The sequence below is a fragment of the Podarcis vaucheri genome, assembly GCF_965113315.1.
Source record: "Podarcis vaucheri genome assembly, chromosome: 2".
Taxonomy (NCBI): Eukaryota; Metazoa; Chordata; class Lepidosauria; order Squamata; family Lacertidae; genus Podarcis; species Podarcis vaucheri.
Window position 1 is genome coordinate 8,405,149 of NC_138760.1, and position 25,470 is coordinate 8,430,618.

General features: G+C 45.8%; 1 protein-coding gene across 5 annotated transcripts in view; it reads left to right on the forward strand.

Moving 5' to 3' along the window:
* The window catches only part of SLC11A2 (solute carrier family 11 member 2), an 80,827-nt gene that overhangs the window by 19,364 nt on the left and 35,993 nt on the right, over nt 1-25,470 (forward strand). For 4 of the 5 annotated variants that reach the window (XM_082205746.1, XM_082205750.1, XM_082205748.1 and 1 more), the window contains 5 exons: nt 6,473-6,556; nt 17,047-17,171; nt 19,442-19,567; nt 20,826-20,945; nt 25,114-25,220. In XM_082205746.1, coding sequence (XP_082061872.1) covers nt 6,473-6,556; nt 17,047-17,171; nt 19,442-19,567; nt 20,826-20,945; nt 25,114-25,220 — 562 coding nt within the window. Of the gene's footprint in view, nt 1-6,472; nt 6,557-13,603; nt 13,783-17,046; nt 17,172-19,441; nt 19,568-20,825; nt 20,946-25,113; nt 25,221-25,470 lie in introns of those variants that run through there. The other variant, XM_082205749.1, reaches the window with a different exon arrangement.

Sequence of the window (25,470 nt, forward strand, 5' to 3'; positions counted from 1 at the left end):
CTAATCCTTCAATGGGCTTGCTTTGCAAGACGAAAAAACCGCTAGACGAAGAGAATCACAGAACGGATTCTTTTCGTCTTGCGAGGCACCACTGTACATGACCCACTGTTGGGTTGTATCCAGGGCTGTGCATAGTCTGAGTGGAACAGGCCTTTGCATGCAGAAATGAAACTTCACTTTCCTCCCCACTCTGCAGCTTAGCACGCACCCCCAAAATCTGCTCCAGGGGCCACCCAATCCAGCTTGTTGTCAAAGGGTTTGCCTGAGCTCCCCCAGCAGGAATACTGGATGTGAACCATTTTGAACTCTACGGTTGGGCTTATCCTCTCCTGTTCGTTTCTTTCCATATTAGCAACCACCTCTCTCTCTGTGCTGTCAGGAAGCCCATTTTCTCCCTTTCTGCCCTGTACAAGGCCAGCTGCTGAAATAAGGCAAGGATTGGGCATTCTGTTGAATCCATGTGTGCCCTGTGTTTTGTGGTTCTTTTAAACAAGGTGAGCCTGAAGCGTATGTGAGTTAGAGAAATCAACTTGAACTCAAGTTGCTGGAGAGAGCTGATCCCGCACTCAGCTGCTCCCCCCTATATATGTATGCTTGTTCTTCATTTTCAATTGTAGTGCATACGTGAAATGGGCATCAGCAAGGGTGCCATAGCTCTGAAGCAGCTCACATGCGTTGCCTGCCCTTCAAGGATCTCCCATTAAAAGAATTTCACTAGCGGGGCTGCTAAAGACCTCAGTGGAGAGCCACTGCCTGTCATCTGAGAGTGCTAGGCTAGTTTGCCTCCACGTAAGGACGCGGGTGGCGCTGTGGTCTAAACCACTGAGCCTAGGACTTGCCGATCAGAAGGTCAGTGGTTCGAATCCCCGCAACGGGGTGAGCTCCCGTTGTTCGGTCCCTGCTCCTGCCAACCTAGCAGTTCTAAAGCACATCAAAGTGCAAGTAGATAAATAGGTACCGCTCCTGCGGGAAGGTAAACGGCGTTTCCGTGCGCTGCTCTGGTTTCGCCAGAAGCGGCTTAGTCATGCTGGCCACATGACCCGGAAGCTGTCTGCGGACAAACGCTGGCTCCCTCGGCCAATAAAGCGAGATGAGCGCCGCAACCCCAGAGTCGGTCACGACTGGACCTAATGGTCAGGGTCACTTTACCTTTTCCTTTAAGGTGACTTCACGTGTTGTTTGCATGTCCAAGTTGGTGACACTCCATGCAGCTGCGCATCCTTTGCACGCACGCAAAAGCAACCTCTCGGACGTGTCCCTTTGCACACCTTGCTGCCGAAAGTCAGGTGTAGCAGATTTAAAGGGTAGTAAATTTCCAGACACCTTTACTGCCCATAATTTTCCGCTTCTAGACTTGAACCCAGATTTATAGGAGGATTATAGAAGAGCAGAGGGGCACTTGTGCCAGGAAAATGTGTGATATGGCACGTCGCAGAGTGGGTACTGCTTGCGCACGTGTCCCACCTGTAAAAAAAAATGTTGTAGAGATGGAAAAGGTGCAGGAAAGTACATCCAAATGTATTAGGGGGCTGGAGCAACGACTCTATGAGGGACGGTTACAAAACTTGGGACTTTTTAGCTTAGAAAAATACCGTATTTTTCGCCCCATAGGGCGCACCGGCCCATAGGGCACACCTAGTGTTTTTTTTTTGGGGGGGGGAATAAAGAAAAAAAAATATTCCCCCCCCAGGTGCGGGGCTGGGGCGGGGGAAGCCCGAGCTTCCCCCGACCTCAGCCCCCAGAACAGGCTGCTATACGCAAGCCTAGGGAGCCTGGCGGGAAGTCACGCCGGTCTCCCCAGGCTTGCGGATATCTGCCCGAAGCCCGGGGTGTGCAGCGCTGCGCCCCCGGGCTTCGGGCAGCAGGCTGCTATCCACAAGCCTAGGGAGCCCTGCGGGAACTCCCACGGGCTCCCCAGGCTTGCGGATAGCCCAAAGCCTGGAGAGCGAGAGGGGTCGGTGCACTCTCACTCTCCAGGCTTCAGCGAAAGCCTGCATTCGCCCCATAGGACGCACACACATTTCCCCTTCAATTTTGGAGGGGGAAAACTGCGTCCTATAGGGCAAAAAATACAGTAGGTGGTGTGGTAGAGGTGTCTCTATCCCATAACTTGGGGTTGTGCAGTGGAATTAATTGGCAGTAAGTTCAGGGCATGCGAAAGGAAGTCCCTCTTACACACAACGTGCAGTTAATTTATGGGATTCACTGTCGTGAGATGTGGAAATGTCTTCCGACTTCCAGGGCTTAAATGGGAGGATTGGCTCATTCATGGAGGATGAGTCCATCGGTCATTATTAGCCGTAAAACAGAAGCGCCACTTCCAGTAGGGTTGCTTCTGCACTCTGAAATGGAGGTGCGATTTGAAATTTCTGGGCATCTCTTGTTCCCTATAGCTAGGGGAATCCGTTTACCGCAAGCCGAAAGCTTCAGCTATGCCTCTGGGGGAAAGGCATCAAGTAGTAGAGCGTGCTGTTTAATCAAGCCGAAGACCTTGATTGAATGAGGGCACAGTTCTTTTCTGACTTGTTGGAATGCACTGGCCCTAGCCTCCAGAGGACGTGCTTCCCTCAGTCTATTGGCCCTTCTGAAAGAGAGTGTCCTGCTTTTACATCCTTATTATCCATTGGGAAGATTCTTGGGAAGAAATGTGGGAACCACAAGTCTAGTCTTCCCCAACCTGGTGCCATTTGGAGTTCAGTTACCACCAGCACCAGGAGGTTAAAGGTAAAGGGACCCCTGACCAGTCCAGTCGTGGCCGACTCCAGGGTTGCAGCGCTCATCTCGCTTTATTGGCCGAGGGAGCCGGCGTACGGCTTCCGGGTCATGTGGCCAGCATGACTAAGCCGCTTCTGCCGAATCAGAGCAGCGCACGGAAACGCCGTTTACCTACTTGCACTTTGATGTGCTTTCGAACTGCTAGGTTGGCAGGAGCTGGGACCAAGCAACGGGAGCTCACCCCGTCACGGGGATTCGAACCGCCGACCTTCTGATTGGCAAGTCCTAGGCTCTGTGGTTTAACCCACAGCGCCACCCGTGTAATTCTGAATGGGACAATTTTGGCAGGATGCTTCCCCCCCACTCTTTGATGGAAGCATATCCGTGCAATGGCTTCAGCTAAATAAATATTATCTGTATTATATCGTGGAGGTGAACTTGATTGTTAAATATTTTAATTGTAATGGAAAACTCCACAAGCAGACTAGGATCCTATTTGCTTTTGCTCTCAATATGCTTGCTAATCCATAATTCTGTATAACAAGTTTTTTCATGTATTTTCCCTTGAAGTGAAAGCAATGCTAAAATTGACCTAGTTCTGACTCCTGCCACCCACATCTGCTTCTCAGCAATTAGTGCTTCTGATTCATATTTTAAAAAAATGAGCAGGCATTTAAGTATTCAAAATGATACTTGCCTTGGTTAGTTTCCCTTCTGACTTGCTTAGAGCTTCCTAGGACCGGATGACAAATTGAGTCCTTTAAGTATTCCTTTCTTCTATGGCTGCCTTTCCTAGCCTTTTATCTCTTGTATTCCTTGTCCTTCCCTCTACTTGTTCCCTCGCTTCAGGTTACAGACTCTGCTAACCCAGAAATAGTACCTCGGGTTAAGAACTTTGCTTCAAGATTAGAACAGAAATCACGCGGCGGCAGCGGGAGGCCCTGTTAGCTAAAGTGGTTCTTCAGGTTAAGAATGGTTTCAGGTTAAGAACGGACCTCCAGAACGAATTAAGTTCTTAACCCGAGGTACCACTGTATTAAAAAACTTTACGCATTTAGTCTGACCACTGAGATTTGAGCTTTCCTAGGGCAGAACTTCAAGGTTGTAGGAAGTGGTGTGGAATATTTGTATGTTAAGAAGCAGTTTTGAAAAATGTTGGAGTGATAGGAGCAGCTGATAAAACCTGAAGCTGGGATGAGAAGCCTGTGGTCCTCCAGATGTTGGTGGACTCCAGCTCCTATCATCCTCAGCCAGCATAGCCTGTAGTCAGGGATGTTGGGCAATGCATTCTGGCAACATCTGGAGGGCCAAAGATTCCTAATCCCTGAAAGAGACAACTAGCATGTAAAAGGGATGGTCCGGGCTCCCCATTAAACCCTCCTTATCTCAAGCCTGCACCCTTCTTAGACTGAGAGTAGTAAACTGCCATATCAAAGTTCTGGCTCAAGCAACCTCCTTTGTAAGAGGCATGAGAGAGTTCAGTGTTTATTAGGAAAGAAAGAGCTTGTTTGTTCTGGGGAAAGATTAAAAGAACAAACTATTTCAGACGCATCTTGGAAGAGCTGTCTCTGCTGTATAGACTGAACTGCAATTGGACTTTGGTATCACTGAAAGCTGTCTATTCCTGCAAGGTGGGAACAAGGGGGAATGTGGAACCGCAGGCAGAAACTCAGGAACTTTGTATGTTCAACTTAAGGCTTGTTTTCTTGCATTTATATCCCACCTTTTTCTCCAAGGAGCTTAAGGTGACATAAATGGTTCTCCTTCTTGTCATTTAATCCCAAACAACAACCCCTTGAGGTACGTTAGGCTGAAAGGCAGTGACTGGCCCCAGGTCACCCAGCAAGCTTCCTGGCCAAGTGGAGATTCGAACACAGGCCTTCCAGGTCCTAGTCTGACACTTTAACCACTGCACCATACTGGCATCTTTGTCTCTTGACACTGGCAAGTGTCTCTTGACACATTTCTGCCAGTTTTGGCAGAACCAAACTTGCCTACCCCGAGGAAAAATGCTAATTACAGTGGACCCTCTGATTACGAATTTAATTCATTTTGGGGGTCCATGTTCACCCTGAAAAATCCATAACCAGAGGTGTCGCTTCTGCGCATGCACATGGCACACTAGAGCGCTTCTGCGCCTGCATGAGCAGCGAAACCCGGAAGAATACGCTTCTGGGTTTGCCGCTTTTGCAGCCCGAAGATTACATATCCAGAGTGGTACGTAACCCGAGAGTCCACTGTAATGTTAACCACCCTTTGCTTGCAGCCACATTCTCCTCTTTTTTGTGTCTCCTACTGGGCACCTGTCAGTCAAGATCAAGAAATGGCACTTCTCAATGCAGTATCGAAATGTAGTATTGAATGTAGTATTGAAATAAAAATACTCCACAGGTTGAAAAGTGGAGTTGAAAAGTGTAAATTCTAGCAACACTAGACTTTTGGTTGGAGTTGCTTGGTAGATCGTTTGTTTAATTTGTTAGTTGCTTTATCTTGCCCAGGGCAGCCCAAAGCGACTTACAAACAAACAGACAGACAGACAGATAGAAAACCCTACGTAGATACATTAAAACCAAGAGGAAAAATAAATGCATGAAAAACATCCCAAATGCATCAAACAAAAAATGATCCCTGGTTCCAAACGAATCAAGCAAGTGAGTCAAGACACTAACTATAAAATAAGGAAAATGTTCCTTGAGGAATTACCTGCTCTTCATATTCATACCTGCCTTCTGGTTGTATCGTTTTATGAGTGGATGAGGTCTGTCGTATTGACAGGTCCATCCACGTGATGCAGAATTGGGCTCTTACATCCTTTACAGCACTGGTTGGAAGTGACTACCTGTGATTGATGGGACTGTGAATAAAGACCTGGGGTGGAATAGAAATTTACAAGGCATTTGGGTTGGGCTCAATGGTGGTCTGGGAAACCCTGCTTTATTGTCTCTTCAACATGGATTTACTGAGCTAGATGATGCTTTGGCGTCTCCACAAGCTGATTCGCTGGGGGTGCAGCATTTTATTATTATTTTTTATTGAGTTTATATACCGCCTTATACCTGGAGGTCTCAGGGCAGTCCACAGAAAAGATCACAACGTATATAATCAGAATGAAAACAACAACTGAATAACAGAAAAGATCCCAATTTTAAAAGGGTATAGGATGTTGATTAGGTCAGCCAAAGGCCTGGTTAAAGAGGAACGCTTTTGCCTGGCACTGAAAGGTGTTTAATGAAGGCGCCAGGCGAACTTCCCTGGGGAGAGCATTCCACAGACGGGGAGCCACAGCAGAGAAGGCCCTGTTTTCGTGGTGCCACCCTCCGCACCTCTCAAGGAGGAGGCACATGAAGCAGAGGGCCTCAGAAGATGATCTCAGGATCTGCGTAGGTTCATATGGAAAGAGGTGGTCCTTGAGGTATTGTGCTCCTGAGCTGTTTAAGGTCCATGCATCTTGAATGCAGCAACACTGTCTTTTTTAGACCTTCTCAACCATCTTGTCAATTCACCCACATCCTCCACTGTAAATGCTGCGCTCAAAAGGACATGAACCACACTCTGGCTGTGTGGTTCCATGTGTTCTCCACTTCTCCACCATCTTTCCTTCCATCATCACAGATCGATGTGTTCTCTTACATTTGCATCTCCAGCCCCATCTTCCCTGGAAAAGGTGAAAAGAACAGACTCGGACTGTTGCAGAGTCTCGTTAAACTTCGGGCACCCCATGCACTAATGATTTTTACTTCTTTGTGCTCTCTCCTAGTGAATGTGACCTCTTCTAAGGAGCCTGGCTCTACAGAGAAATCTCCCACCATGACACCGGGGAAGGAGCGGGAAGCATTATATGGTAAATTTGCTATTTCATTCGTTGTTGTTGTAAGGAACTTGATAAAACTTTTCAGACCCAACGGACAGAATCTTTTAAAAATCCTGTCTTTAATTGAATGTCTACTGTTTTCTCTGTCTTATGTGCCAGTGCAAGATGTTAATTCAGGACAGTGTTTGGGTTTTTAAAGAAAGCATCATTATTAAATTTCTATGCTGTCCTTCATCCGAGGATCACAGGGCAGTTTACAGTATAAAAACACAAAAAACCGTATTTTTGGTGTATAAGACCCACTTTTTCCCTTCTAAAAACTAAGGGGAAATGTGTGTGCATCTTATGGAGTGAATGCAGGCTGCGCAGCTATCCCAGAAGCCAGAACAGCAAGAGGGATTGCTGCTTTCACTGCGCAGCGATCCCTCTTGCTGTTCTGGCTTCTGAGATTCAGAATATTTTTTTCTTGTTTTCCTCCTCCAAAAACTAGGTGCGTCTTGTGGTCTGGTGTGCCTTATAGAGCGAAAAATACGGTACATACCTTAGTAATAAAAATACACACACACAAACACCGGCAGTTTAAAAGGCGGATGATTGTTAAATTAGCCAAAGGCCTGGGAGAGGAGGAGGAATAATAATTATTAGTATTATTATTATCATTATTATTATTATTATTATTAATTTATTATTTATACCCCGCCCATCTGGCTGGGTTTCCCCAGCCACTCTGGGCAGCTTCCAAAAGAATATTAAAATACTATAATACATCAAACATTAAAAGCTTCCCGAAACAGGGCTGCCTTCAGGTGTCTTCTAAAAGCCTGGTAGTTGTTGTTCTCTTTGACATCTGGTGGGAGGGTGTTCCACAGGGAAGGCGCCACTACCGAGAAGGCCCTCTGCCTGGTTCCCTGTAACTTGGCTTCTCGCAGTGAGGGAACCGCCAGAAGGCCCTCGGTGCTGGACCTCAGTGTCCGGGTAGAACGATGGGGATGGAGACGCTCCTTCAGGTATACTGGGCCGAGGCCGTTTAGGGCTTTAAAGGTCAGCACCAACACTTTGAATTGTGCTCGGAAACGTACTGTTTTTGCCTAGTGACTAAAGATATGCAATGAAGGGGCCAGGTGAGTCTCCCTGTGGAGAGCCTCCTACAAGCGAGGAGCCACCACAGAAAAAGCCCCTTCTCATGTTGCCACCCTCTGGACCTCTCGTGGAGGAGGCACATGAAGAAGGGCCCCAGGTGATGATCGCAGGGTCTGGTTCAGTTTGTATGGTTTCCTTGAAATGAAGGTCTGTGAAGACTGTGATGTCTTTAAGGTATATTATTTTATTTACGCATATATACAACCTGTGCATATAGGATGGAGAGGCTCACAGCAGATCTTACTCCTTCATTAGGTTTCCAGCACAGAGCAAACAGGTTTCTGTCTTTGCCTCTTCTAGCATCCAGCTTTTCAACTCACCCACCAACTCTGGCTTTTGCCGTTCTACCTACCAGCCAAGCGGTGGTGAGGGCAAATGCCCACCAATTTGCTTCTATAGCAACTTCTTTGGATTTGTAAATCGCGGTACTTAACTAGTCATCCAAAGCTAGACAAAGGAACTGGTTTGGCAAGCTTGATCTTATTTCTTTATTAAAATTGTTATGTACCGCTGCATCATAAAAATATATCACGGTGGTGATAGTCATTCTCTTATACGTTCCACTCCACACATGCAGAAACAGATGTTTTGGACAGGGGCACAGTGTGTGGGGCTGAGTCTTCCCTCCCAACCTCATAACAATGCAATAGTGGATAACCAACCCTGATCTGGAAGGTCCCATTTTCTTTGCCCCCATCCCTGCTTTTAGGACTGGATAAGAAATGGGAGCAAGCCTCTGCGACTGAAGATCATTTGTCCAAGAGAACTGTAAGCAAACTGTGGAACTGGGAGACACATTCTAGGAAATCCTTTAACTGCCAGCTTGTTAAATCCACCCAGCAGTGTTGCACAAGATAATTTTATACGGGCTCTATATTCACGTTATCACCACCTCCCAGTCATTGTAATGGACGCTTTTTAGTTTGTCTTGAATTACGCCTATGGGCTTGTGCAGCTAGAAAACACTGCTATATAGGTCTATGTTCTCAAGGCCCTTTAAGAGGTTGGTTCTGTCTGAATTTCAGTGGTGTTGGGGAAGGTCAAACCAGATGGACCTCTGAGATGACTTTTATCTTTTGTAAACGTAGACCCTCCGTGCAGCTAACAACTTTGGCTTTAATGGGCTCCAGATCCCTGTGATCATGAAATCCAAAAAATACCTTCCAAAACCCTCTGTTGCCTCCAGGCCCTCTGAAAGAGAAATAATTCCACTGAGCCCCTTTCACCAGATGTGGACATAGCTTAGCACTCTGCTTCCTGAATAGCTTCAGTCTTGAGATCTTTTTCACAAATCTACATCACTTTCATAGGAACATAAGACAATGCATTTTTCCAAGTCAGACCAATTGTCTGTATATTATTATTATTATTATTATTATTATTATTATTATTAATAATAATAATAATAATAATAATAATAATTTCCAATTTATGACTCTCCCTTCACCCTAAGGTCCCAGGTCAGGTTGCAGCAATTAAAATGCAATGTTAAAAACAACATGCAGTTGCAAAAACCTTGGGTGGGAGGTGTCCTAAAAATGCACATATTAGGTGTCAAAAGCGAGGATAAAAAATTGTCATCAGCATGAAGATTGAATGGATTGAAACTGGAACATTCGGCTCGCAAAGTGAGCATTTTGCTTCTGAGCTACGGCTCTTCCATGAATAGTTCCAGCCACTGCCTTCTAGGCAAGAAAATTTCATGCAGTACTGTAACTCGTGGGCCCTTTCTCTTTGGAAGTTATTTATAGATTGCCCGTTAATGCTTTTTTTAATTCTAACAGTCTTGGTGGATTTGCCAAGTTGAAAGCATATGTGTTTGTTAGCCTGCTTATTATTATTATTATTATTATTTCATTTCATTTCTATACCGCTTTATATTTTTAAGAAAAATCTCAAAGCGGTTTACATCATATTGAAACAATACAACAATCCAAAATCAAACATTTCTTAAAAAGTCAAATATAAAATATACAGTCAAAGCAACATAGTTAACAGGAAACTAAAATATTATCTTAAAGATTTCAAAATAAAACATTACAAAGGAGGTCTACTACAAAATACATATTCAACACGAAGTTAACAAAAAACCTTAAACATTTCAAAAGAAAACATTACAAAGTCAAGTCAAATATAAAATGCACATATAAAACATATAAACATACAACATTTTGCATACATTGGTTTAGAGAGGTGACTGTTTAGCCTAAACTTACATCGCTTTCTTCCTGAGGTGAAAAATGTAATAAATATTTCAATTTTTAAAAAGGGCTGCGTCTTATCAGATGCCTGTTGGCACGGGAAGGGAAGGGAAGGGAAGGGAAGGGAAGGGAAACTTTACTTTTCCATGCAAAGGCCAACACTGGTGTAACTGTTCTGCGTGCGGCTCCTGACTTGCAGAGAGAATTCTGTAAAAGAAAGTTATACCCCAGAAACTTCAGCATTAACCTTTACTGGCATTGGCTTGATTTTGGTCACCACATCGAGCGTCTTCCTTTCCTGCTTTCCTGTCAGGCAGAAATGAGTCATGCGTGAATCGTGGATTGTGGGCCATCTCTACTGCTGCAGTCCTCTGTTTACATGCAGCGATCCCACAACTTGAGCTCGTTTTACTCACACCATCGCAACCTTGCGCGGGGTGGGGTGTGTGTGAAATAAGTAAATAAACTGAGAGCCGGGAAACCCGCCATTCTCTGCTCTCCTTTTAATTCTCAAAGCCCAGTAAGCGAAGGGACGGGCTTTGGGAAGGAGGTGTGATGGCTCTGGAACGCTGCCAGAGCCTTCTCATTGCCGTCCCAAAGGCAGTTAACAGAGCAGCGTCCCAGAGCCCTCGTGCCACCTTCCCAGGCATCCCAGAGGCCAGTAAGAAAGGCACCTCCTCGCTTAAATGCACCTCTAGGAAGGTTACGGAGGACCCTGGGAAGCTCTCAGGGCCCCCTACAACTTTCCCAGGCACCAGTAAGCAGCCTTCCACCTCGCAGAGGGTAGTTCCGGGGGTCCCTGCCTTTGCAAAATTTTGCCTTTGTGCTCAGACCCCTTAGAACCGAACCCTCGCGTAAATGGCAGGTCCGCTATACATGGAAGCGAGCCCCGTGTAATGGAATAGGGTTTACTGTTGAGTAAATGTGCAAAGGTAAAGGGTCCAGTCATGACCGACTCTGGGGTTGCGGCGCTCATCTCGCTTTATTGGCCGAGGGAGCCGGCGTACAGCTTCCGGGTCATGTGGTCAGCATGCCTAAGCCGCTTCTGGCGAACCAGAGCAGCGCACAGAAACGCCGTTTACCTTCCCGCTGGAGCAGTACCTATTTATCTACTTGCACTTGACGTGCTTTCGAACTGCTAGGTTGGCAGGAGCAGGGACCGAGCAACGGGAGCGCATCCCGTCGTGGGGATTCGAACCGCCGACCTTCTAATTGGCAGGTCCTAGGATCTGTGGTTTAACCCACAGCGCCACCCGTGCATAGGAGTCTACTGTAAAGGTAGAATTTGCCAGTAATGGGGAAATTGCTCCAACTATCCACGAGTTATTTTCTTTTGGGGCTGGGCATGCAGTTTTTCTAAAAGAAAACGCTCGTGTCCGTCTGAGCTGAAACCGACTCAGTTAACCCATTACTTTTAGCCTCTGGCTGGATAACTGAATTTTCTAAGAGCCAATTTTCTGATGGGATTTAAGGAATGTAACATAACTGTTTATACATAACACAGGTTCCCATTCCCTGGCGTAGAGGAAATTGAGTAGCTCATGAACAAACCTCTCTTTCTCTGTCTTCTTAAAACCATGATATAAACGATGACCAAATGCCAGTTACAGTTCTGAATGCTCCAGTTAAAATGTTGCTCAGTGGTATGCATAGGTAAGGACGATTCTTGGCCAATATTCTTGAAATAATGACTCGCTGGTTTTGTGCTGTTAAATATGTTGATTTTACTAGATGTGGTCAAAGCTATAAAAATCAACGTATTTTAAATGTGTGTAATTCAATTGCACGTCACTACTGAATAGCAAACTGGTGTCTTGTTCAGCAGTTTTATCAGTCCGCAGAAGCAGGCTTTTAAACAATATTTCCTCGGGAGAGAAGAGCCAAGAAAACACAAGGTGACTTTCCTCCACGGAGTGGTTTTTCAGAACTCTTGAAATACTCAGCTTCTATGGAACAATCCTTGATTTTTGCAAGCAGTCTTTAGGCTTTTTCAGACCTGAAGAAGGAAATCAAATCTCCCCAGGTCTTCGCCGTTTTATAGGAAAGGTGCGCCCACAACTCTCTGAAACCACCAATGGAAAATATCTCTATATGCTTTTCATGTTCCTTGTTAGGTGTGGTATTTGGAAATTCTGCAGTAATGTCTACATTTTCTTCTCTTTAAATTGCCTAGTCTTGAAAATGTCCAAACTAGCAATGGAACATTAGCTGAGTAATGATTAGATCAGCTGAATCACTGCTTGAATTTCAAAGGACCAGAGAGGGATAATCTGATCATGGTTGACCATCATGGCAACTGTTTTTAGGAGGCTTTGGGTGGGGATGATTTGGCTAAAACTGGAGAATTCTGCATGCGGACTGTGGATTTCCCTAAAGGCTTCTCTACCTTCTTCCCCATGTGTTGATAAAAGGCTACCTTAAGAGTTCTAGTAGCTTACCTGTTGATAGCATCATACTCCAACTCCTTACCATTGCAGAAAGTCTCCTGCATTGGCCAGAGGTTGAACTAGATGGCCTGTCCAGTTATCTTCCATATCTGTGATGCTATGGGCAGATCAGAAGCTAAAAAAATAATATGCCACTTTGATGGTGTCTGATTTTGACATGACAGTAGTGTTATTTTCTAGGAGTGTGGAGTTTTGACACCATTTTTGTCATGGCCAAATATTTGGGTAAACAGTGAAACCTGTGGGTTAAATGACAGCTTTCTGCTCCCAAAAGAACAAAGCAAAAAATTCACCATCATCTAGTGCAGGGGTCTGCAACCTTTAAGACAGAAAGAGCCACTTGGACCCGTTTCCGAAGAAAAAAAACCTGGGAGCCGCAAAACTCGTCATTATAAAAATAACTTTTTGTCACTTTTTTATTATTTCTTTGACCCCTCAGAATTACTCCTCCTCATAGAAGTAAATGTTAAATTAACAAGTTACCTTTTTTGTGTGTGTGTGTGTTCTTCACTCCCCTTCAAAACAGTGACCAGCGTACATGCCCCCTTTCAATGCAGTGACCAGTGTACATGCCCCTTACAATGTAGCTGGTGGGCGGGAAGGTGACGTCGGGACGGTGCGTGACTAACGCACGCACCACCCCCATGCGACGTCACAGCCAGTACAGCGCCCGCCACAGTGGGGAGTGTCGGGGCGCACAATGCGCCTCCTCCCCTCGCTAGTATCCGCCCCGGAGCCGCGGCAAAGGTGTAAAAGAGCCACATGTGGCTCCGGAGCCGCGGGTTGCAGACCCCTGATCTAGTGAAATCCCCAGGCACCAGGTTGAAATTCCCCTTCTGACTAGAAAGCCCTGTGCAAGACTGAAGCAAGCAACCCTGTAAAGACCGAAATCATTTAGCATGCCCCTAAAACAGAACTTCTCTCCTTTTGCTGACCTATATTTGCCAGGCAGCCTTACACACCATTTCAAAGAGGACATTCCAGATTCTTTCTCTCTGCCAAGGCCTTGCGACAGCTTACGCTTTTTGTCAAGTGGCCAGTTTTTCAGTACGCAACTTCAGGGAAGTCGACAACAGGCTGCATCTGTGTGCTACATCATGTTCCTTACACTTTCTCGTCTTTGTTTAACTAGCTAGGCAAGGTGAGTTTGGCTCATCTGGGGGTGGAATTCTTCCTGCAATGGTGGTTTTCATTACACAACTGTTGCTTTAAAGCCACCATGTCAACAGATCTGCTGAGTGGCATCGCCTCTTTAATTTGGGAGGCGGGGAAGGCAGAGGTGTAGGAGGAGAAACTGACTTCACAGCTGCAACAGAAAACCGTGTGTTATGTGCATCCTCCTGTTTCTCGACTATATATTCGTCTCTTCTATGCTTCCAAGGAGGCTGGTATAAGTGGAGCTCAGCTTTCTTGGTCCCTGGAAGCAGAAGCAAAATGCCACGTGGGGAATACAAATTAGAGTATAAGAGTGAGTAGAACCGGAGCATTGGGGCAAGTGGGAGGGGGTAGAATAACATTTCAGGACTTGATGTAAAACTTTTTCCAGTGTCTTGTAACTTTTCCCTTTTGCAGAGAGTGGAGGGCTGTTTTGGGGAAAACCCTTGTTAGATGCCTTCCGTAGATCTGTGTCTACGTAGCACTCTTTGATGCAATTCTTGTTTGCTGATGGGAGAGTCAGTTTAATCCACAACTTCCCTATGGTTGAAAAAAAAGAAGTTGTGCTTTGCACCTGAATTCTGTGCGTTACCCACATTTTGATCTGGAATAAAGCTGCAAGATGTGTTAAAGGGTGAACATTATTTTCAGCCCTTCTTGGACTGGACCCAAAGGGTCTGTCTAATCTAGCCTCCTGTGACCTCTCAAATGCCTTTGGGAAACTCACAAGGCAAAAGCCATTCCATCAAGATAAGGAATACTTGAATACTTTATAGAAATTTGGTATGTGCAGAATGGAGCCTCTGCACTTCAGTCAATGAGCAGAACGAGCTTGGACTTCAAATGAAGGATATGTTTTTATGTCTAGAGCAAAAAAAAAAAAAAGAAGCATGTCAGTAATAACAGACTTTTGCTGGGATTTCTTGAGCGCCAAAGAATAGGATGCTTACAGTACATAGCATTCAAACCTGCCTATGAGCTTACACTGGTACGTGGGTGGCGTTGTGGGTAAAACCTCAGTGCCTAGGACTTGCCGATCGCATGGTCGGCGGTTCGAATCCCCGCGGCGGGGTGAGCTCCTGTTGCTCGGTTCCTGCTCCTGCCAACCTAGCAGTTTGAAAGCACACCTAAGTGCAAGTAGATAAATAGGTACCGCTTTATAGGGGGAAGGTAAACGGCGTTTCCGTGTGCTGCGCTGGTGCTGGCTCACCAGAGCAGCTTCGTCACACTGGCCACGTGACCCGGAAGTGTCTCCGGACAGCGCTGGCCCCCGGCCTCTTAAGTGTGAGATGGGCGCACAACCCTAGAGTCGGACACGACTGGCCCATACGGGCAGGGGTACCTTTACCTTTACCTTTACGGGCTTACAATCTAAACAGACTGATAAGGAGAAGGAAGGAAGAGGGAAGATGATGGAGGAAGAGAGATGCTTTGCCAGCTAGTAGTTATGTTGTTCTTGAAGCTACAAACATGAGCCTGACCAAACTGTGGGAGGCAGTGGAAGACAGGAGTGCCTGGCGTGCTCTGGTCCATGGGGTCACGAAGAGTCGGACACGACTAAATGACTAAACAGCAACAACAACAAGTTATGTTGAAGGGAAAGAGCAAATGATCATCTGGTTTGGAAAACAGGAGGAAATGGCTTCTCATTCTAGAAAGGTATTGGTAACAAGGGAAGGACTGGAATCGATCTGGCTGTAAGGAAGGAGCAGCTGGTCAGCTTCTTGGGCTCTGGGCTTGGCAGGACCTGCAAGTGCAGGTAGGAGAAGACATGTCCCCAAGAAGGAAGGTACCTCTTCACCTCCATCAAAGGGCAGCCCTGTGGTCTCTGCTAGAAGCCAGTCATATATAGGCTGCACAGCTAAACTGGATCCCTGCCTGTTGACTCCCCACCCAACCCGATTGCAGGGGCCCAACATGTTGAAACCATCAAATTGTGTTCTGGGAAAGTATTGCAGTAGGCCTGCAACTTACTTGGGGGTTACGTCCTGGAAATTGCACCTAAAACATAAATTCTGTAAAGTCAAAATCCATTGGGTTCAATGGCGGGTGGGATTCCTAAGGTCATATTTTCTGAAACCCCACCCTTCTCTGCCCCATTTTTAATTTTTCGCTATGTATGTAAATCTGAAGATGCATGAGTTAACTGTGTGCAAGTTGTTGGTACTATTCTTATTATTTGTATATGTTGTGTGTAGATTATTAGACAACACTGTAAATGCTCTCTTATCTTCTGCCTGTTCCTTTTGCCATTGACAGAATTGTTGAATTGTGTGAAGTGTGCTCTCTTGCATCCTTCCATTCTTAAATTTGTGGGGCTTGGCTTGTTTTTTTCTTCAGCAACAGCCGGCCACTAATGAGGAAGACATCATATCATGCGTTTTGAGGGAGATGCTTCTTAAAATAACTTTTCTTGCAGTCAGGGTTTTAGAGTGATTGTACCAAATTTCATCTTTGTACCCCAGAAACAACCTTGCAACTCTGAAACAGGAGAATAAGTTTCTTCTTGCAAATGACAGGGCACATACACAGACTAAATGCATGCAAAATATGGATAGTTTTAAGAGCGATTAACCATGGCTTCATTGTTGAGGGACAGATGACCTCATGCAGTTCCTAAAATTCTATGTAACCTGACTGGCAGACAGTGAGATCCTAAACATGACTACTCTGAATTCAGTGGGACTTGCTTCTGTAATCCCAGGTCAGTGGGCATCAGATTTTAACGTTAATTTTCTTTCCCCCTTTTAAGAAAATGGGCCTGTGATAATGAAGACAATGTCAGTGTGCATGAATTAAGTTTCTAATATGCAAAGCAATTTACCATGTTTGCTTTATCTCTGTCTACAGTCATTCTGTCTACTGTAAGGTAAAGGTAAAGGGACCCCTGACCATTAGGTCCAGTCGTGATTGACTCTGGGGTTGCGGCGCTCATCTCACTTTATTGGCCGAGGGAGCTGGCGTACAGCATGTGCCCAGCATGACTAAGCCGCTTCTGGCGAGCCAGAGCAGCGCACGAAAACACCATTTACCTTCCCACCGGAGCGGTACATATTTATCTACTTGCACTTTGATGTGCTTTCGAACTGCTAGGTTGGCAGGAGCAGGGACCGAGCAACGGGAGCTCACCCCGTCACAGGGATTTTAAACCGCCGACCTTCTGATCAGCAAGCCCTAGGCTCTGTGGTTTAACCCACAGCGCCACCCGCGTCCCTTCTGTCTACTGTAGTCACTACCTTTGGACATGAGGGCTGAGAGGTCCAGCAAAATCAGGTCTCTAGAGGATAGTCCTTTGACACCCCCCCCCAATCTTCTAAGCCAGACACAGAGAGAGTGCCATAGCATACAATCTTGTGTAAAACTGAGGTAGCCAATAAACTTTCCTCCAGGTGCTCTTGGACGACAAGCCTCTTCCCATCTCTGATGATTGCCCATGGTGCCTGGCACTGATGGAAACTGGTCCAGAAACATTTGACAGGCACCGTGTCTTTGACTTCACTTGACGTGAAGGTTGGCAGTGAATTTTTCTCCTTTAAGCTACACTCTGCTTATCAAAATTTCCATTATCGATTTGCAGAAGATTCCTCGGGGGACGGCGTGAGCACCATTTGCAACACCACACTACCATCTCACCTTTCCGACTCTACAGATGAATTTACCACCTACTTTGATCAGAAAATACCTGTACCTGAAGATGAAAAGGTAAGCAAGGGCGTTTGGCCACCTCTCCTTCAGGGGAAATAGAGGTGTGTGCAGGGCAGTATTCCCCAAATGCTGTGTTGGAGAACTACTATTACGCCACGGAAGAACTGCTTACACCGAGGGAGAAATAACCTACCTGAGCCCCAAGGGAGAACCTGTGGAAGAGATTGACCACTGTGTCCCTGCCTTGACCAGGCTCCCTTCCAGGCAGCTTTTTCTGGGAAGGGGTGTAATTCTGCACAAGGTGCCATATGCAACAGAATTAATCCATTAGCCTATGGGGCTGCATGAGTTGTTCCTTTGAGCTTCCTTCTTTCCAATTAAGGCCAACACTAAACTCATGCAGAGATAGGCGGTTCTGGGTATTTTTGTTCCTTTGTTTTGTTTGAGTTGGGTTGGGGTTGGTTAAATGTTTAGTTGGGGGTGGCAGTTATTTTAATTTGGGTATAACTTCTCCTCCCTCCTCCTCCTCTTCATTTCTGTTGATTTATTGGTTTTAGTCTGTATAAGATACAGTGGTACCTCGTGTTGCGTAACCTCCAGGTTACGGAATCTTCGGGTTACGGCCGAATCTGGGTTACGGCGCATGCTCAGAAAGGCGCCTCTGGTTACGAAGTTTTTGGGATATGGCCGGGCCTCCGGAACAGATCCCGTTCGTAACTAGAGGTACCACTGTATCCTGTTTTTTTAACGTTTGATGTTTTATTATGTTTATATATGCTGAAAGCCACCCAGAGTGGCTGAGGAAACCCAACCAGATGGGTGGGATACAAATAATAAAATTATCATCATCATCATCATCATATGATCTAAAGCTCTCTGTCTCCAATGTTTAATTTGAAAGGGAAGCATGTTTTTGCTGTTAGAAATACAAAGTTTCAGATACAGTGGTGCCCCGCAAGACGAATGCCTCGCAAGACGGAAAACTCGCTAGACGAAAGAGTTTTCCGTTTTGGAGGTGCTTCGCAAAACGAATTTCCTATGGGCTTGCTTCGCAAGACGACAATGTCTTGCGAGTTCCTGCTGGTTTTTTTCCCTCCCCCCCTTTTTAAAAGCCGCTTATCAGCTGATCCGATCAGCAGATAAGCCGCTAAAAGCCGCTAATAGCGCTAATCCGCTAATCCGTCAATGGGCTTGCTTCGCAAGACGAAAATACCGCTAGACGAAGAGAATCACAGAACGGATTCTTTTCGTCTTGTGAGGCACCACTGTATTCAACTAAAATGGCTTTCAGTGGGTTTTCTTCTGCTTAGGTTTTCTTTTTATTAAACAAATCCCAAGTTCCAGGCCATATGTTGGACGTGTAATACTATTTGAAGATGATTATAGTGAGAGATGGGCCTCTCTGTACCTTCCTATTACTTTCCAGGGAGCAGGAATGAGAGAGTCATTTTCCTTGCTAACCTAGCCAGTGTAATGGTTGAGCGAAGAGGAACAATGGTGCTCTGTGGACAGCTACTGATGTTAACTTTTGAAATGTCACAGCAGCACAGACCTTTCCCTCCAGGCTGCGTGTGTTGGCAGTCCCTCGATAAGTAAAGCATGGACATAAATTTAGCTTCTTGTGGATAACCTCTTCAGCTAATGATGACCACAAAGGCTTCCTAACCAAAGCAATGTTGAGGTTCAAAATAAGCATTTGCAACAAGGAGAAGCATTATCCAAAACCAGACCATAACATTTGGGAGTCAGATACCCTTGCTTTTCTGCTGCAGATCACCCAAAGATTGATAAGTAGATCCAAACTTTGCTTGTCCCCATTCTTGTTCTAGGGCACACAGAACATATGCAGGCCACTGCTCAGGCTTATTTGGGTTTGTGGCCGCCCCACATCAACTAAGCCTTCCTAGAGTGTAGCCAACATTCCCTTGCAGTCTGAGGTTGGTAATGTTGGATGGGAGCTGTTTCAGAGAAGCTTGCCTGCCTGCTTTCACTGGTCTTCTGCTTGAGCAAGCCCTGATAAGCTTTAAGGAACCTTCCCAGAGCACAGTTCAAAGTAAATGCTCTAAATTTAGGCCGTTGTTAAGATAAACGTTTCTGGCGTGATGTAGACTTCGTGCGGTGCTGTATCGTTGGGTGGGTTTGCTGCTTTTCTGCTCCTAGCGTGATGGTCCTTCTGGAATTAAAGCATCGGTTAAAAAAGAAAGAAAGCAACAACAAAGCAACTTTCTGTGTTGATTGATTGTGACGTTAATCATCATTCGGACAACTCCTTCCCTTCTGTGGAAAAACATCTCCCCACTCTTAATCCCCCCTTTTTTCCTTTTAAGCATCCATGGTTCAGTTTTCGAAAACTCTGGGCCTTCACTGGGCCTGGCTTTCTCATGAGCATAGCCTACTTGGATCCAGGCAATATAGAATCGGATCTGCAGTCTGGCGCCATTGCAGGCTTTAAGGTAAGTAGCCTCTTGCTCCTGAGTATTTAAAAGCCAAAGAAGAATGGAAACTTTTTACAAATTATCTAAAAAGACAACAAAATGGACTGGACTCCTTGGCAGGTTTTGAATAAACATGCACAAATTTATTGATGGTTAATATAGTAGATAGATAATATAAGGATCTATACAATTTTATAGTATGCAGAGAACAATACGTGTTGAGAAATCAGAGAGGAGCTGAGGGAAGTCTTTGGGGGGAGGGTTCACTGGGGAGGTGGGGAGGAATGGAGGGAAATAATGAAGATGATATGTCTCATGAAATTGTTAATAAAAATAAAATAAAATAAAAGCCATCCATAGAGTTTTGAGAGCTGAAAGAGAGCTTCTATTCCATGTACCAATATTAATTCTAACCAGAAGATATTTACCATAACCGTGTTCCAATAGGGGACTCCACAGCCTTCTTGGGGTGAACATGTCTTTATTTTAATGCTTGAGTCCTCCTGACATGAAGATGAATTGCAGTGGGTCGCCCCCATACCATAAATAGGCAAAGCTGCATCTCTGCCTGCCCTTTAAATCAGGGGTTCAGCTATTTCCTTGTTTCTCTGTAAAAGCAGAAACCTGAAGGCCTACTGATAATGTAAGATCAAGTGGTGAAGCTGTTGGTGGCAAAGTAAGCTATTCTGGAACAACCTTAAAACTTACAATACAGTCTTCTGCAGCTGAAAACTTAAGTTTTAAGCAACTCAGCTAGATAGATGTTTTATTTAACCACTTTGCCCTTAGCAGGTAAGATAGGCTTGATTGCTTTCATTACCGGAGGAGGAATGTGTTGGTTTCATCGTTCATAAAAAGCTAGATTGAAATCTAGTAGTATATTTTCCTGAAGACATTCCTGCCCTGTCCGGTTTCAACAGTCCTGCCAACTGGTACTCTCCAAGGAAGCTGGGGGTTGTAATTCTTAATAGATGGGTAAGAATATCCAACAGAGAAGTCTCTAGACTACAGTTCACATGCCAGGGGATGTGTTACGTAGCCTGAACATGTCTGGATATTCTGCTTCAGTTATTTCTTGATAAAACATGTGCAATTGAAAGCTGTGTTCTCCTCCATGCCCCGTTTCTGGTTGTGAGAGGGGTTTGAGGCTGTGTCCGTATTTAATTCATGAAGAATTGCAGACACACTTTAGGAAACAGAATCCTTAGGCTGGCTGGCTCCCAGAGTTCTCATATCTTGGCTGCTCTTGACCTTGCTGTGCTTTTGTGCCTTTCAGCTGCTCTGGGTTCTCTTGCTAGCCACGATCATTGGCTTGCTCTTGCAGCGTCTGGCAGCGAGGCTGGGCGTGGTAACAGGACTTCATCTGGCAGAAGTATGCAACCGGCAGTATCCCAAGGTGAGTGAATTGAGCCATTCATTTGGAAATTTGTCTTGTGCTTTTGTTGCGAGCAGAGGAATGCACTTTGTTGTAGGATCAGATCTCCCCGTGTGTTAAAAGCAGCTAGGCAGGATTGGAATATAGGTGATAACTGGTAACAAGGGGTTGAGCAGAGGCAGGATTGAACAGGCCTGGAAGATGGGGGCCAGGAATTGTGGAAAGTGCCAAGAGGCTCCTGAAGATGCCAGGCTGTTCTCAAAGTCGTAGGTCCGTAGCCAAAGAGTATAAGGGAACTTGGTGCATACAAGGGACAGATGCAGATCCAGAAAGGCAAAAAGAAGCAGATGGGAGGAAGGCAGATGCGTTGTGCCAAAGAGCAACATGCAGTGGAATTAATGAGACCTAGAAGTGAAGTTGGAAAGACTACACCAGCCTCCAGATCGGCTGCACTGTGGATGTCTCCCCCTTACCCTAAATAGGCAAAACTGCATCTCTGCCAGCCCTTTAAATCGGGGGTTCCCAATCAGGGGAAATTGGGATGGGTGAATCTGAGTGCACCCCTCTTTTAAGATCATCACCACCTCCGTTACCTGGAGGAGAATTTGCTGCTTGCCCCGACTTTCCCATACAGCCCTTACCTTGAACCCAGGGCTTACTTTCCTTTTTTTCTTAAGTGAGTATTTGAATGTCTTCTGAATGTGTGCAGAGAGCACTTCTCTCAGCACAGAGTAAATTGCATGCGTTTTGAATTGCGGGGCTGGGATTGTGGCTTCCAGGCAGCCTTGCAACTTAGCCTCTTCCTTCCTCCTCTTTTCTGCTACGCTCGTGCAATATTTGCTTTGTGTTGCCTCTCCATAATCACTTTAATTGCTGGTCTTTGAAGAAGCCAGTCTGCTTAAAAGCTTGGATTTAAACAAGCACATAGGAGTATTTTGTTGGCTGTGGAATTTTTTTGAGGCTTGTTTCGGCAAGCCACAGTTGCCTAGGGATGTGGATCTCAGCTGCAAAACCCTCGCCTCCACCAGGATTAGCAAACCCTCCTTGTCTGCCCCCATCTTGACGTGTCTCTGGGTGGTCATGTGTGTGTTTATTGCTAACCCGGGACTAAGTTTCCTCTTGGGGTATTCAGAACTTGACACATCTATTTGCTTCCTCTCCCCCGGGGGTTGCATTAAAACATCCTCAGTTGGGCTTGAGTTGAGTCCCAGGCCAAGCCAGGCAATTCCAAGTAACTATTTTCCCTGAACTGAAGGAGGAGGAAGCTGCGTTCTGAGATCTCCTGGGATTGAGGTGGTGTGGAAACTGCTCCAGCACAGCTTCTTCAAAACACCCTCCAAAAACCATGTGGGAGGGGCCAGTTTCTGGGAGGGCCGATACTGTCAAAGAAAGAGCTGCAAATGTAGGCTTGTCCCGCCGAGCCTTGCACTTCTGCTGTTCTTCCTCTTGGTAGCATCAGGCAGGAAGCTAATGCAAAGAGGGACAATTTTGCAAACTACCGTATTTTTTGCTCTATAAGACTCACTTTTTCCCTCCTAAAAAGTAAGGGGAAATGTGTGTGCATCTTATGGAGCGAATGCAGGCTGCGCAGCTATTCCAGAAGCCAGAACAGCAAGAGGGATTGCTGCTTTCGCTGCGCAGCGATCGCTCTTGCTGTTCTGGCTTCTGGGATTCAGAATATTTTTTTTCCTTGTTTTTCTCCTCCAAAAACTAGGTGCATCTTATGGTCTGGTGCGTTTTATAGAGCGAAAAATACGGTAAAATGCTGAAGGGTTTCCTTTCACTGTTGTTCATGGCTCTAATGGGCAGTGCCTTCCAAAGTTCATTGTGGCTCTCTGCAGAAGGATATTTTTTTAAAAAAACTTAAAAGCACGTATCTTCACACTGAGCTTCCCTTGTAGCTGAAAGTTGGCTTCACAAATCTCGTTGGTGTCTGTTGGCTCAGGACTTGCCAAATTCCAGGCAGTGTAATCCACGTAGGTGGTTGCCGGTCAGCAGATGCAGAATCCTTCCCCCATCAGAAGTGTTTGATTTCTAAAAACAGACTGCAGCGGCTGTTATTTTCATTGCTCAGTGCCTGTGTGGTAACTGGGGATCTTCCGCCCCCTTTTAATCTGCTTCTGTTGCTGCGTCTGGTTTGATCCACAGGAATTAGACCCTAATACAGTGGGTTCCCTCTGGCCCATTGGCTCAGTTAGGTCCACCAGGCCTCACAATTTTGGCCGCAAGTCTGTTTTTTTGGCTCATCAGTTTCCCCTCACCTGATGCCATGGCAAACGAGTGTGTCTTCCGTCTAGGGCAGAACAAGACCAGTTTCCCCACCCACCTTGTGGCTGGAAGAACTTTCTGCCTGTGATTATGCTCCTCCCTTCCCCAAAGGGATCATGTCGAATGGCATTGAGCTCAGCAGCCATTTCTAATCAATTATTTTTTAATCATTCAGAGTTTCGATTGAGCTGCATCCATTGTTTACTTCTTCTTTCAAAACTCAGTGCTGTTGTGTTTTCCACATGATTATATTAATGGAGGTGCTGTTTGCTAATTTTTCTGTGAGGCTTTATTGCCATGAGCCACTTGGAGCTCAATATTGTTGTAGGGAAGTGGCGTACAACTATTAAATCTAATACCTGATGCCACACACAGGACAGGTAGATCTGTGACTGAAAAAGGACAGTTAGGAGCCTTGGCAGAAGCTGTGGTGCCCCTGTTGCTTAAACAGCCTTAACACTTGATAATATTAGGGCCTAATATTAGCTGTCAAATATAGATAACATTAGGGACGCGGGTAGCGCTGTGGTCTAAACCACAGAGTCTAGGGCTTTCCGATCAGAAGGTCGGCGGTTCGAATCCCCGTGACGGGGTGAGCTCCCGTTGCTCGGTCCCTGCTCCTGCCAACCTAGCAGTTCAAAAGCACGTCAAAGTGCAAGTAGATAAATAGGTACTGCTCCGGCGGGAAGGTAAACGGTGTTTCCGTGCGCTGCTCTGGTTTGCCAGAAGCAGCTTGGTCATGCTGGCCACATGACCCGGAAGCTGTCTGCGGACAAACGCTGGCTCCTCGGCCTATAGAGTGAGATGAGCGCTGCAACCCCAGAGTCGTCCACGACTGGACCTAACGGTCAGGGGTACCTTTACCTTTTTATAGATAACATTATTAGCAAGCTTTCAAGCTTACTTGCTTCATGTGAATAAATATGTATTGCTGCTTCTGTGGGGTTTTTCGACGATCAGGTTTTGCTATGCAGAAATGAAATGGAGGCCTAGGAGGGGTTCCTTTTCCTTCTCTCCACCCTATCAAGTAAAAAGGTAATGGGACCCCTGACCATTAGGTCCAGTCGTGACTGACTCTGGGGTTGCGGTGTTCATCTCGCTTTATTGGCCGAGGGAGCCGGCATAGAGCTTCCGGGTCATGTGGCCAGCATGGCTAAGCCGCTTCTGGCGAACCAGAGCAGCGCACGGAAACACCGTTTACCTTCCTGCCAGAGTGGTACCTATTTATCTACTTGCACTTTGACGTGCTTTCGAACTGCTAGGTTGGCAGGAGCAGGGACCGAGCAATGGGAGCTCACCCCGTCGCGGGGATTCGAAGCACCGACCTTCTGATCGGCAAGTCCTAGGCTCTGTGGTTTAACCCGCAGCGCCACCCACATCCCACCCTATCAAGTAGAAGTGGGCAAATCTTTCTGGTGTGCAATTCAGTTGCTCAAGAAAGATTTGGAAAAAGAAAAGTTTTATTTTTTTATTTAGCGACACCTTTCTGCCATCAACCCAATCAGATGGTTGGGGTACAAATAATAGAATTATCATCATCATGGAATTCAAGGTGGGATGCTTGTGGCTCCCAGACAGTCTTCCATCCAGACAGACCCAGAGCTGCTTACTTTCTTTCAGCAAGGTGGCGGAGGATGCTCTAGGGCAGAGTCCTGGGACACATGAGATTGATGGACAAAAAGTAGTGTATTTGGAGAGAAAAGGGGTGAGGAAGAAAGTCACTAATTGCTTGTGGAAATATGGTTGTTTGTGTACCATTAGGATATCTCAAAGTAGGAAGGTTATTCATATTAACAAACTAACAATGGAAGTTGTGTTTGTGTTTTTTTTTAAAAATTGGGGTGTGTATCCTTGTTTTCCTCATTTGCTTCTTTCACATTTTGTGTGTGTGTATAAAACAAAAATCTTGATTGCACCTTAGGTCCCTCGGATTATCTTGTGGTTGATGGTGGAGCTGGCCATTGTTGGCTCAGATATGCAAGAAGTCATCGGCTCAGCAATCGCCATTCACCTCCTGTCTGTTGGGATGTAAGTTGCCTTTTTGTCCTCTGTTTCTGGAGTGGTGTCACCAGTTGGTATTCTGAACGAGGGAAAACATGGTTTTTCTTGCAGTGCCCTGTGTGTAAAGTGGAACTTCTGATGGCTGGTCTATACAGTGGTGCCTCGCAAGACGAAATTAATCCGTTCCGCGAGTCTCTTCGTCTAGCGGTTTTTTTGTCTTGCGAAGCAACCCGATTAGCGGATTAGCGCTATTAGCGATTTAGCGGCTATTAAAGGC